Genomic DNA, 12,553 nt, shown 5'->3' with positions numbered 1-12,553 from the left:
ACTTCTGCAGAAAATCCCAACAGAAAATGTAATGCTTTTTTTTTTCAAACCCTGAGGGATTCCTCCTCATTGAATTCTGCTGGTGCTGTGTGAGTGAGCTCATATTTCTGGCAGATATGAGGACAGTCTTTTATATTAAGGTGTCTGCTTTTTGCTCCTCAGTAGCTTCAGGCTGTCAAAGCCGTAGTAAAACCTGCCTCGCCGTGCCTTTAAAGGAGGCTTGAATATCTGGACTGACATCAGATTATGTGAGATAAAAACTGTTTGGCTTCTGTGTTATTACCAAAGTGATCGAAAAATGTGTCCTTATGTGTAAGAGAAAAGACTGAAGTTGACAGCATTTTAAAATCCAAATCCAGTGTAGAATCCTTACTCAAACCTAATATACTGTTGAAGTCATGAGGTTAGATATTATGTGGTTCCATTCTACAGAGGATCAAAACAAGTCTGGTTGTATCCAAGATGTGTCTCATCAAAGGACATTTTGTATCAAGTCGCAATGTCCTTTCTTGTATGATAAATGACTTCTGAGACTTAAGGCTAGGGTTGGTAATACTTGAGAAGATAGAAGGATAAGGCTACACTTTGAAAAAATGCAACAGATACATCCCACCGCCTCCTATCGGCCCTCTCATCAAATCTACACCAGCTTTTCCTTTTTTTTTTTAGACAACTTTATTTATTGATGGCTATCAGGACATAAAGAGGATTTCAACAAAAAAGATAAAGGTGTTTCAGACACAAATTCAAAATGTCCATCCACCTGTTTTGTGCATGGAAATGGACTCTTTTACCTCCTACACAAGAACTGTGTCAAACAATATTGAGAAGGTTTATAGATTTGAGTCACTAAGGAATTGTTATGTGATCAAAAGAACTCCGATGATGTCGGAGGATTGACACAACGCATTTCAGAGAGTCATGAAACTGGAGGCAGGTAACATCTGTGATTGCAACTACACTACAAAGATATGGGGCCAGTTTGCACAGTCGAGAAAAGAGTAACGAGAGTCATGACTAATGACAGGTATCGTTATCTGGATATGAAATGTCATCACAGCCTTAAGGCCGGCGCATGCTTCTGCGTTTTCACGGGAACGGAGACGCAAGAGCCCTCCGGGCCCCTCACGGCCCTTCCTACGTCCTTACGTGCTTCGGCCAATTTTTCTAACTAGACGGCAAAGCCCCGCAAGCGTCACCCGGCCGCGAGGGCTGTGATTGGTCTGCTGACTACATAATTTCCGGAGTCGCATTTCCGGTTCATGCCCGGAAACCACGGAAGATTTAGAAGAACGACTATGGACCAAATAGAAGAGCACTTGGCAGAAGAGATCCGACACTATGTCCACTAGTATAACCCGTCACTAACCGGCGGATTTTTCCGCCAGAAAAAGGCTCTGCGGAGCCGCCGTGGCGATGTAAATAAATCGCTCTTCTTCGTGCAACACACGAAGAAGAGCCGACTTCAAAAAAAAACATTACTGCGCCTAGTGTTCTGGTGGGGAATTGCATGGCAACATGACAACGAGTCCTGCGTTACAGCTGCGTGCCTGCGGGCCCCTGACAACGCAGAAGCATGCGCCGGCCTTTACTTTAAATGGGTAACAGTCTCCTTAAATACATTTATGGGGTTGATCAAAGTAAGTAGTTGGGTTTTGGGGCAGGTTGAGTGGGACGTTCACCAGTCGCAGGGTCAGTGGTTATATTTCCTGCTCATCCAGTCAGCATGTCAAAATGTCCTTGGGGAAGACACTGAACCTTAAAATGCTCCCTAACGGCTGTGCCCCCAGCATGGGAATGAAATGCATGACTGACAGACAAAGGGCAAAGGGCTCGATGTGGAAGGGCTGCGTAATGAGTGAAAAGGCAACTGTGATGTAAAGCACAGTTTCTATTAAGACTGGCAAGGATCAAATAATACAGTCGTGATATGATGAGTAAAATAACTGGAGAAATTCAGAAGAAATTCAAGTAGACGTCTTTACTGAAGTCAGATGCTTCCAGCCACACCATTATGACATGCAGGGAACCGTTCATCCGTCATCAAATCTGGGTATACGCCTGTGAAAGCCCCTCATCATTGAAACTCTAGCAGGGACTAGTGCGGGGGGGGGTGTTTGTGCTGTATGCTCAGCCAAGCTTATCACACTGCTCAGTCAGCAGGCCAGGCCCCACAGGAGACAGAGCGAAGCCAAGCAAGAGTGGACGAGAGGCTCCGGGAATTTGTTTCTCTCTCTGTCACCTCACTGAGAAATTGACCAGCGGCACAACGAACTGAGCAGCAGCACGATCAATAGAGGAGCCGGAGGGAATTCATGATGGTGGATGTTGACCAATCGGACGTGTGCAGTGTATCAACAGACGTGAAGGCACAGGGCGAATGCTCCCGCTGCTGCCAGCCCATCGCGATCACCTCAGATTTATAACAGCATGTGCATTTTACTTTAGCGTCGATAAAGGTGCTGTACGTCATGGGATACAAGCTTCACTTCCGACCACAGGAATGATAGAGCCCTGCCTGACTTATGCCTTTTCTGTGGTTTCCACTGGTTGTAATACAACTCCCCATGCATGCTGAGGAGCTGAGGTGACTGGCTGCAGGTGGCTGCCACTTCAGAGTTTGGCAGGTACATCTGATGTCAAACAGCTGCATGGCTGCTTGTGTAAACCTTAAAACAACCTTTGATTGGAAGGTGTTAAATAATAATGAAGACACCTTGTAGAATGTTAGGTTAGTATCCATCCTCTTCATTACTGAATAGATGATTGGACTAGTTTAAAATTTAAAAGTGCCTGCTTGTTTTTTACAGTAATGATTAGAATCAGTGTTTCTTACCAAAATACAAAGAGGTGAGTTTGATGTGTAACAGACCTATTACTTTCCTTATAAAGATTTTCTTTTTTAGCTCTTTCTTAACTGCCGTTTTGCGGTTACAATATTTTTCCGTTTCTTGGCACATAACCACCAGCAAGTCCATAAAGTTGTTAGCATCCACGCAGACAGTCAGTCAGACCCCTTAGTTTTAGCTCAAGTTGTGTGCGTAGCTGCAAGTGGCATGAAATGTAGTTCTCTCTCTCTCTCTCCCACGATGACCTGTCTTTCTCTCTTTAGTCTGTGTAGCTGTCAGTCGGACTCTGTTGCGCATGAGAGCGATGTTCCTACGTGTGCACGTGCACCCTCCCTACTGACATAGTTAGATTGAATTCTGTGGGAAACGCTGCAGAGAAAAGTGAAAGAAACTTCCTGTATCCACCCATTTATTTTTCTATTCACACTAGAATTTAATGACCTGACCCATGCTGCAACCTTTCACCAAGTTATGTGTTAATCAGTCCTGACGTTTTTGACTAACAGACAAACAAAACAAACATTTTACCTAAACCAAAATATTACTTGTTACAGTTGTTATTTGTTGTCTCATTGATTTCACTTCTCCTGTGTTACAGCCGACCCTCTGGTGGGAAGCATCGCCACACAGTACCTGACCAACAGAGCTGAGCACGACAGGATAGCCAAACAGTGGACCAAACGCTACGCCACATAGATCATCTCAACTGCACCAGGACCCCTCCACCCCACCCAACACACCCCCACACACACACACACGCACACACACACACACACGAACACACACACACAAACACACACACACACACACACACACACACACACACACACACACACACACACACACACACACACACACACACACACACACGAACACACACACTTCTGACATCTCCCCTCCTCTGAAATCTATGGAAGCACACCCGCCCCTGTCATCCACCCTGCCCCCCCGTCCCTGAGAAACGAACTGTTATTTGTTCCATGCTGACTTGAAAAGCTTCTTTTTTATACAAAGAGTCTATTGGGATTGTATTTTCCAATACACTGAATGTTGATATGGTCATGAAAAGCTTTAATACTGTTATTGTTCTTGTTGATGTTGTTGTTATTGTTATTGCATTGTGTATAACATTGTTGCCACCCTTGTCATCTTCTCTATCTAATAGAGCTTGTGTATTCTTCCCATTTCATGTGATGGTTTCATGTAAAAATGATCATACAGAGTGAGTTTGTTTAGTTTGTTTCCCTCCAGTGGTTTTACAGCTCATGGTTAATATTAGTGCATGGCATCAGGATATGTGTTCCTACAGTGGACATGTGGTCATGGTATTATTTCTGTCCCGCAGAGTTCAGAGTTCTGGCATGGAGTGAGCCCATCACTGTGTAAGATGATAGTGGTAGTTTGCTGTACATTTAATGCCTTGTAAGAATACATACTCATTGAATACTCAATTAAACACTGGCTGTAATGTGACAGATCCTGTCTCCATCTGTTGCTTCAATATGTGATTGTGTGTGTGTGTGTGGTCCCCATATTTCTCATGTTAAGGTTAGGTTGGACCTAAATCTGTCTACACTGTCATATTATAGGGGCTGTTCTTACTTATGATGACAAAAAGCAAGTCCACATAGCGTCAATCATTACATTTTAAGGTGAAGACATGTTTTAAGGTTACATTTAGGTATGCAATTGGTCATGGTTAATTTTAGAGATCAGGTTTTCATTAGGCTGTGCATATGTGTCTACATGTGTGCGCACACAGACCACTTCCTGTTAGAAATAGGTCATTGAGGGCTCACCACAGAAAGCGGAATGATTAGATGAAGTAAGGTCAAGGTTTCTCTTCCTCTAAAATAAAATTATGTGATTTTGATATTTTTATATATTTTTTTCGTATTAATTTGAATTCTTGCGAGTTGGACATGCAGTGCAGAAGTCATATAAATGGTACCTAAGTAGTTATGAAAACTCAAAGACTGATAATATATTTTTTTTATTGATTCATCTAGTTCAGGGGTTTTCAACCGGGGGTCCGCGGCCCCCTGGTGGTCCGCGACGGCATTGCTGGGGGTCCGCAAAATTCGCTTTGATATTTAAACACATTTCCAGATTACTCTTGAATATCGTGAAAATATCTAAAATAAAAAAAATATGTCTAAAATAATATAAAGGTGCTGGTGATCATGAGGTTAAACTTAAGTAGGCCTCAATTGTTCGTGTGATAATGTATGATTATCATTTGTGACATATTCTGCATTACTTTGTCATCTTTCCTCTTCAGTTGCCCCAGTTTATGTTGATTGTTATTGATCACTGTTACTTTAACGTTCTCTCAACATGACGGCTACATGTCTGTACATTTAAGTCATGAACGTTATATATAGATGTACATATGGTTTTGAAATGCAGTACAACTACAAACTGCATTTTAATTTTGTTTTCAATTCTTAAGCACTGAAAATCAACCGTTTTTGTTGTTTTTTCACAGATTTTTCTAGATTTGTTTGAGGTTTTTAAATAAAACCAACATGGAAAACCAAATGTTAAAACTTCCTTAGGCCCGCTCGTGCGAAGGCACATCAGTGGGCCGCGGATTACTTTCAAGTCAGAATGGTGGTCCCTGGGACAAAACCAGTTGAAAACCCCTGATCTAGTTGAAAGCAGTCGATACTGAGTTAGGAATCAGAGTTTCCTTGCCTTTGTAAAACTCAGGCCCTGTTCAGACCTGATATTGACATCAGTCCTGAGACATCCAAAGTCGGTGTTAATGAAGACCTGGCAGTAACACAAGTAGGTTTCAGGCGAATAGGTGAATAAAAAAAGGTGTTTCCATGACTTCAGAGGACATTACATTGCCTTATCCTTACCTAAAACTACTGCTTTCCTCCCTCTTAACCTCACATGTCTTCACCTTAAAATGTTATGATTTACCTCCTGAGGCTAAGGAAGATAAGACCCCACAAGTACGTCCCCAGAGAGTTAGTATTTATCAATATGTCAGATATAAGTAAATTGTATAAGTAAATCCTGCGCAGAATTTATTGTTTTTGAAAATTATCATTTGAAACTGTGCAGATGCTTCACAAATCTTTGTAAAGCTCTCTGAGTCAGAATTAAATCATACCTAAGCTGTCTGAAACCTTTGAAGAAACCCTAGAAATAGAGTTGCCAGGTTGTCTCAGTCAGACAGTAAATGTGACTGTGAGTCGGAGTAATAGATCCATGAGTTTGAAGGCTTATCAGCTGTCAAAATACTGCACAGTGTTTATAATACCATCACAAAGGGCCACTCTGCAATGTTATCACTGCAGCAGTCATTTTATTCTCAGTCATTATGATTTAGCACTTTGACGTGACTAAGTAATCTAACAGGAATGTGCAGATACACACTTCGCAGCAGTGCACTGCAGCACACGGTTTAATGCTCTGCACCGGCAGCCCTCACTGTTCCTACACAGTGTTCTGATTGAAGTGAATGAGGGGGTTGTTGTTTCTACACAGCGCTCTGCTCTGTGAACATGACCTTATAAAAGCATGCAATTTCTTTTAGGCGAGGATTCAACAAAACTAGAGATCCTCTTCAGTGGGGGCGCTGAGCCTGGAGTTAAAAGAGGTTTCATTTCTTTGATAGAGATGATAGATAACGTTTTATTTGCACATTTAGTGGCTTGACGCTTTACTGCTCTTTTGTTTCTGCCTCTTTCGGAGGATATTAAGTAAAGTGCTGATTCAATTAAACAAAAAAAACAAGCAGAGGAGGAGCGGATATTGTTTCCGCTCTGAAAAGTGTCTGCAGACGTTTATTTCAGGCTCCACTCAGTGACATTAACCTCTACAGTGCTGCCTGTAGCCTGAAGGGAATAATCTAGGACAAAAAAGAAGTGCATGGCTCCACTTGCTGCTCCTTCTTGTGACCAAAATCCAGTGGGCTAAGTGTACTACTACAGGGTGGCCAACAGGAGGACAGGAAATCAGGATGGTGGCTTTGTGCAGATAACCTCTAGGAGCTCATGTGGACAGCAGCTGTCTCCTATCTGTTTTTCCATGTTAACACCCTGATCACTATTGTAGTAGAGTTGTAAAACCTGAGGTATGAGTATCGAGTCCCCAGCGTTCGAGTCCAAGTCTGAGTCAACAAATAAGAGTCGAGGCCCGTTCACTGAGTGTGAGTCATGACGGCTGAATCTGTGAAATCTGTGAAAGCAAAACACATGAGCCGTGGCCTTTTTACATCATCATCTCAGCTCTGACTGTTACTGACAGCGGTCGCGTGCATCTGCAAATAAGCTGGTGAACACATGTGCCTGCACCTCGTACAAAACTAAATCCTGTTACAGTTATAACGTAGCTATCTATAGATTCTGCCAATTTCTCATGACCTGTTACAAAAGACTAAGTCAAGTCACAAGTCACAAGAAGAGTCAAAGGGAAATGGTAAATGCTCTGTATTTATAAGGCACTGTTCTGGTCTGGCCACTGAGTTATTTTGCCATTCATCCATTCACACACATACTTCTATGTGCAGCACCTTCTCTATGAGAAGTGGCTATTTTTGTGTTCAGTATGTTGCCGACAGACACGTCAGCCTGCCGAATGAGGATAACTGGGATCGAACCGCCGACCTTCTAACTACAAACAACTCAGTTTAGCAAATCAACATTTTTTATACTTGCTGGACCGACAGTGGTCAATATAGAACGAAGAAAATCAGTTTCGATCAATAAGGGACAAAAGTGAAATGTTAAGGGTTGGTTTCAGACATGAACTCCTTAAAATTGGTCCCGGAAATGTTCTGGAGTTTGTCTTCCACATATGTAGAATGCAGCAGAAAATGTTGCTGGTCAGACGTGTTTATACCACCTGTAAAATGCCTTTTTTTTAATTTTCACTGTGTTGTTCTTTCATTTCCCTGCAGTGTACAGCCCCTTGAATCTACCTCTAAGGTCCACCGGTGTTGGCCCCTTTTGCCAAACATTCTTGAATCTCATCTTCTTTCCATGTTGACATATTTGTCTGCGTCATCTATGTGACACCTCTCTTTCATCCTGAGATATTTGTGTGTGTTGGATTTTTTCCAAAATTGCATCCATCGAATGTTAGAAGCGTCATCAACAGGCCCACGCGCTCACTGTGACTTCTGGCAGGAAAAGAGCTGGAAGATGTCAGGAGCAACTGACTCAGACATTTGCATTCTTACATACAGCCCCTTCCAGGAACATGTCCGGACTTCAGTGCATGTCTGAGCAGCTTATTATATGTGTGGACAGCTACAACTGTGACTACTGTTTCCAAGTTCTTTCTGATGAGACACTTTCTAAGGCTGTGTTCAGCACTGTGTGAAAAAACACATGCCGCTTATTTCATTTCAATGACACCACTGTGTTTGCACAGCAGTGGTCCCAGCACAGGGCTGCAAATACACTGGGTCTTCTTTAGCTCTGACTCAATGCAACATCCCCGAGCAACGCAAACAATCAAACCCTGTATGTACAGGCTAACATTTCTATTAGATTACTGGATGCTGTTACAGAAACTTAGCCCTGAGTGAAGCTGTAAGTTGAGCTGAGGTAAGATTTAATGATAAGTGCGTTGTTGAGCTTTCTATCAGCTCATTTCATCAGTAGAGATAAAGTTGGCTTTAATTAATTAGATGATCTATGTTAAGTCAAAAGGTATTTAACCCCGTTTCTGCAGTTTCATTATATCCTCCTCTAATTTAACAAAACCCTCCTGCACTCAGAATGTGTTTATAATTAAAGTAGATTACCAGGAGAAAACAACTATCCTGACTGGCAGCTACAGAAATTTCCATTACGTCTGCAGCCATGAGCCAAAATACTGACAGGCACTACGTTTACCCCCCCTGCTGCAGAGACACTATTTCAAACACAACTCGTGTGGACAGACAGTTCACATGTAATGTGTTGCAGGTTTTCATGGGAACTCTGTAGATCTTAAAGCACCTGGACTCTATACTGAGGACATGAGAGCATGAGAGGGTTTACAGAGTACATCCTCCTGCCACAAGCTGTGATGACGTTAAATTCCTCCCCTGGCTGCGGTGGAAAAACATAACAACTCAGAAAAGTCTGTGGTATATAGTAACCACAAAGCAGAGAGAACAAGAACTTTAACTTTTAGTGTGAAAGTGTTTGCTTAACTGTTTTCAGACATGAACAGCAACATGAGGAACTCCGGAGAATCGGGTCCAGACTTTCCGGGCAGTTTTCCAACTCATCAGCACCAGCATCGGCTCTTTCTTGACGTCGTTGTCAGTGACTCCTTCGTGAACATGACTTTTCCACCTGTAGATATTTCATTTTTCTGTCTGTCATGTGTAAGAAGTGTCACCATCTCCCCACTCGCTCGCTCAGACTCCAGTGAACCCCTGCTGTGTTCTCACATTGGATTCTGCAAACTTTATACTCGGGGGACCAGGAGGAAAAAGACAGCAGAAGTAGTCAAAGCCTTTAAGTTGATCAAAATACAGGTAGAAGGTATTACTATTTTTTTGTTATGATTTATCAATAGATTTAGCTATTTGTCATTGTGATCTCCCACATGCTGCAGCAGGTTTTTAATTGTTGTGGCCATTAAGTCGTAATTTTGTGATTTCTACTTCACAGTGGATTGAGAAGCTGTAATAATGGCTGAGACATCTATGTACTTACATTCTTTCCCCAAAGTCCTGCAGCATGATATTTTTGTATCTTGCTCACATAAGATAATAACTTGTGCAGACAAGAGCGAGATATTACCTAATGTCTTGTTAACAAAAGATCAATATGACTTTAATATTAATTAACAGGAGTTTACTTTCTATATTTGATTGTCTTTTGTGAACAAAGTCTTGTATATTTTCAGCAAAGTTCACAAGAGTTATCTCACAGAAACAAGATATTTGATAATATATCAACACAACTTAACACAAGTTCACACAAGCACATTTTACACAAACAAGATATTAGATGGCTTTTATTTTCTTATTTGATTTAACAGGCCGGGGCAAAGACACTGAAGGGGCTGAATAACTAGCAGCAGAGCATTGGGTTAGGGTTACTGATGCTGCGTGTGCTGCAAACATAGCGTGCACGTTACAGAACAAACTAACACTGGTCCATGGCCCTGGTTGCAGCAGCCGTGTCTGAGGGGGGGGGCCGCGGCGCTCGGCTGTGGTTTTTAGTCTCTGGCTGAGCTGCAAAACCAGCAAAGTGGAGCAGCAGTGGAGAGTTAATTATAGTTGACACACCGGTGGGGTGGAGGTGAGAAGGGGGGGAGGGGGGGGGCAGTCCTCATCCTCCCTTCCTCACACGCTGCAGGATAATAATGGATAATAATGGTCCACTTGCACTGGTAAGTGATCAATAGGAGAGAAACGGCCAAACTGGCTCTGTGAATCAAGGTGTTGTGTTGGAGTGGGGGAGGGGGGGTCAGTTATTAGACACATGCTGTTATAAGCAGGTCAATATGTCAAACAGAATTAACAGTCTCTAGACCTAGACAGCGTGTGGGTGATTTATATATTTTTATTACATTTTAGTGGCAGACGCAGGCAGCATGAGGAGTTGTTCATGAACTCATACAGTGCACATGTGTTAGTTAACCCAGTCTGAACCAGTGTGTGGACTCAAGGGCTTTAAGGTGACACTTGCAATACTCCACAATCTTACCTCCAGAGGGGCCTTGCATTAAAACATGTATCTAATTTGAAAACCCTTTATTATTTCCGCATTATCTGGTGGACATTCCAACATAGATAGGACCTTCTTACTCCTTTTCAGACACTGTTTCTTTATTTTTGAGCATTTGTTGTTTAAGCTCACTTGTTTGCTGTGCCTTTTCCATATTTGCTAATATAGATGTTCTTATTTTTGCTCTAAATAAACACATAACTAACTATCTAACTAACTCTCTGCAATCAAACTACCATAAACTAATTTCTACACTAACTTAAACACGCACACACAAACACACACACAGCTGTGGGGAAGCTGTGGCTCAGGGGATAGACCGGGTCGTACTCTAAGCAGAAAGTCGTTGGTTAGTCTTCCCCATTCTGCATATCCTTAGAAGTGCTGCCTATAGATGAACTGCAAACACTGTACTGAAAAACACTTTGAGTGGTCATCAAGTTTAGAAAAGTGCTTTATCAATACAGACCATTCACACACACACACACACACACACACACACACACACACACACACACACACACACACAGTCATGCCTCCATGATTTCAGAGGACATTGATTTCCTGGAGACTTACTCTAAGACTCCAGTTTCTATCCTTCACAAAATGTTATATTCCCATATTCTGTCACATGAAGACATAATAATGAAAATAAACTCAGTGGCTGACAGTTCTCCAAAACCTTCTCTTGCTAAGAAGCTTTGCACTGAGCTACAGCGACATGCTGTGAGAAGTCAATAAAAGGGCCACGTTATTACTTTGTTTAATGTTTATTTAACCTGCAACAGATGTCATATGTGAGCTGTAAAATGTCATTTATAAAAGTGTCACTCGTGCACTCGGCCGCTGTGTTTATTGCTAGACAGTAACTCCGGCTGATGGCTAACAGCAGCATCAATGTATTACTTCCAAGTAATGAGGAGGCCTGGTAATGATGCATCCTCCACAGAGGAGATGCTGGAGCATGTCTGTGTGTTCTATGTGTGCAGCTCTCTGGTTGACCCTGAGCAGGAGGAAGATAACATCTCATCTCCAGCAGGAGCAGAGGATCACACCTGCTGCAGGTGGGTGAGGTCATGGAGACACACAGGAGAGTAAATGAGGCATCAACCTCACAAGACTTTAGCATGAATCCCTTCAGGGCCTACAATGGTTGAAGAGTTTTAGCTCCTGTGTGTGCGTGTGTGTGCGTGTGTGTGTGTGTGTGTGTGTGTGTGCGTGTGCGTGCGTGTGCGTGTGCGTGTGTGTGTGTGTGTGTGTGTGTGTGTGTGTGTTTGTATGACGTTGTCAGGAGGTCCGTCTGCTGCTGGAGCAACACTTCCGGCGAGCTCGTGTTCATCGTGCGCGATAATCCCGGAAAAGGCATGATTGAGCTCTTCAAAATAAAGGCACTAAACCTCAGTGGAAGACTTGAGAGTTTGAACCCGACCACAAATGCTGACATTCATCCCGACAACTGACCACACTTCCAATATGGAAAATTATATTAATAACAATAATAATAATAATAATAATAATCATCATATTAAAAACAGTAATAGTAATAACACATTCATCCATCTATCACCTTTATCGCATATTCTTTAACGGTCGCAATGGAGCTGGACAAAAATGGCAGCAAAAAAAAACAAACGACAAACAATTTATAATAATAATAATAATAATAACAATAATAATAAAGGTTTAAATAGTTTTTAGCTATAAAACTAAATTGACAATAATGATATTAGAGTCTATGGCATGAGCTATTACTCCTGTGCATTTCATCCCTTAGATATTGAGTTTTCTACCAACATAAATTCCAAATATAGAAGATATAATATTTAATAAATATATAAATAAAAATCATAAACAAATTAGTTGAATAAGTGTTGTGTTCAGTTTTCATTTGGCAGATATACACACTGTGTGCATTACAGTCACTCATGTGTGTTGTTCCTGTACTTTCTTCTGCTTCACACAATATCTTTTTGCCACCGCTTGTACTTTTATTTTTAAGACATTGACCGGAAG

The 12,553-nt window shown here is 41.9% G+C and overlaps 1 protein-coding gene across 1 annotated transcript in view; it reads left to right on the top strand.

Annotated features, from left to right (window-relative positions):
- LOC133025546 (ubiquitin-conjugating enzyme E2 E2-like) overlaps positions 1-3,615 on the top strand; it is a 62,007-nt gene extending 58,392 nt beyond the window's left edge. The window contains exon 6 of the mRNA XM_061092235.1: positions 3,448-3,615. Coding sequence (XP_060948218.1) covers positions 3,448-3,545 — 98 coding nt within the window. The 3' untranslated portion in view covers positions 3,546-3,615. The remainder of the gene's footprint in view (positions 1-3,447) is intronic.
- The last annotated feature ends 8,938 nt before the right edge of the window (positions 3,616-12,553 follow it).

Source organism: Limanda limanda, chromosome 19 (assembly GCF_963576545.1).
Source record: "Limanda limanda chromosome 19, fLimLim1.1, whole genome shotgun sequence".
NCBI classification, from domain to species: domain Eukaryota; kingdom Metazoa; phylum Chordata; class Actinopteri; order Pleuronectiformes; family Pleuronectidae; genus Limanda; species Limanda limanda.
Note: the sequence above shows the minus strand (reverse complement) of the source record. Positions and strands in the feature narration are given on the sequence as shown.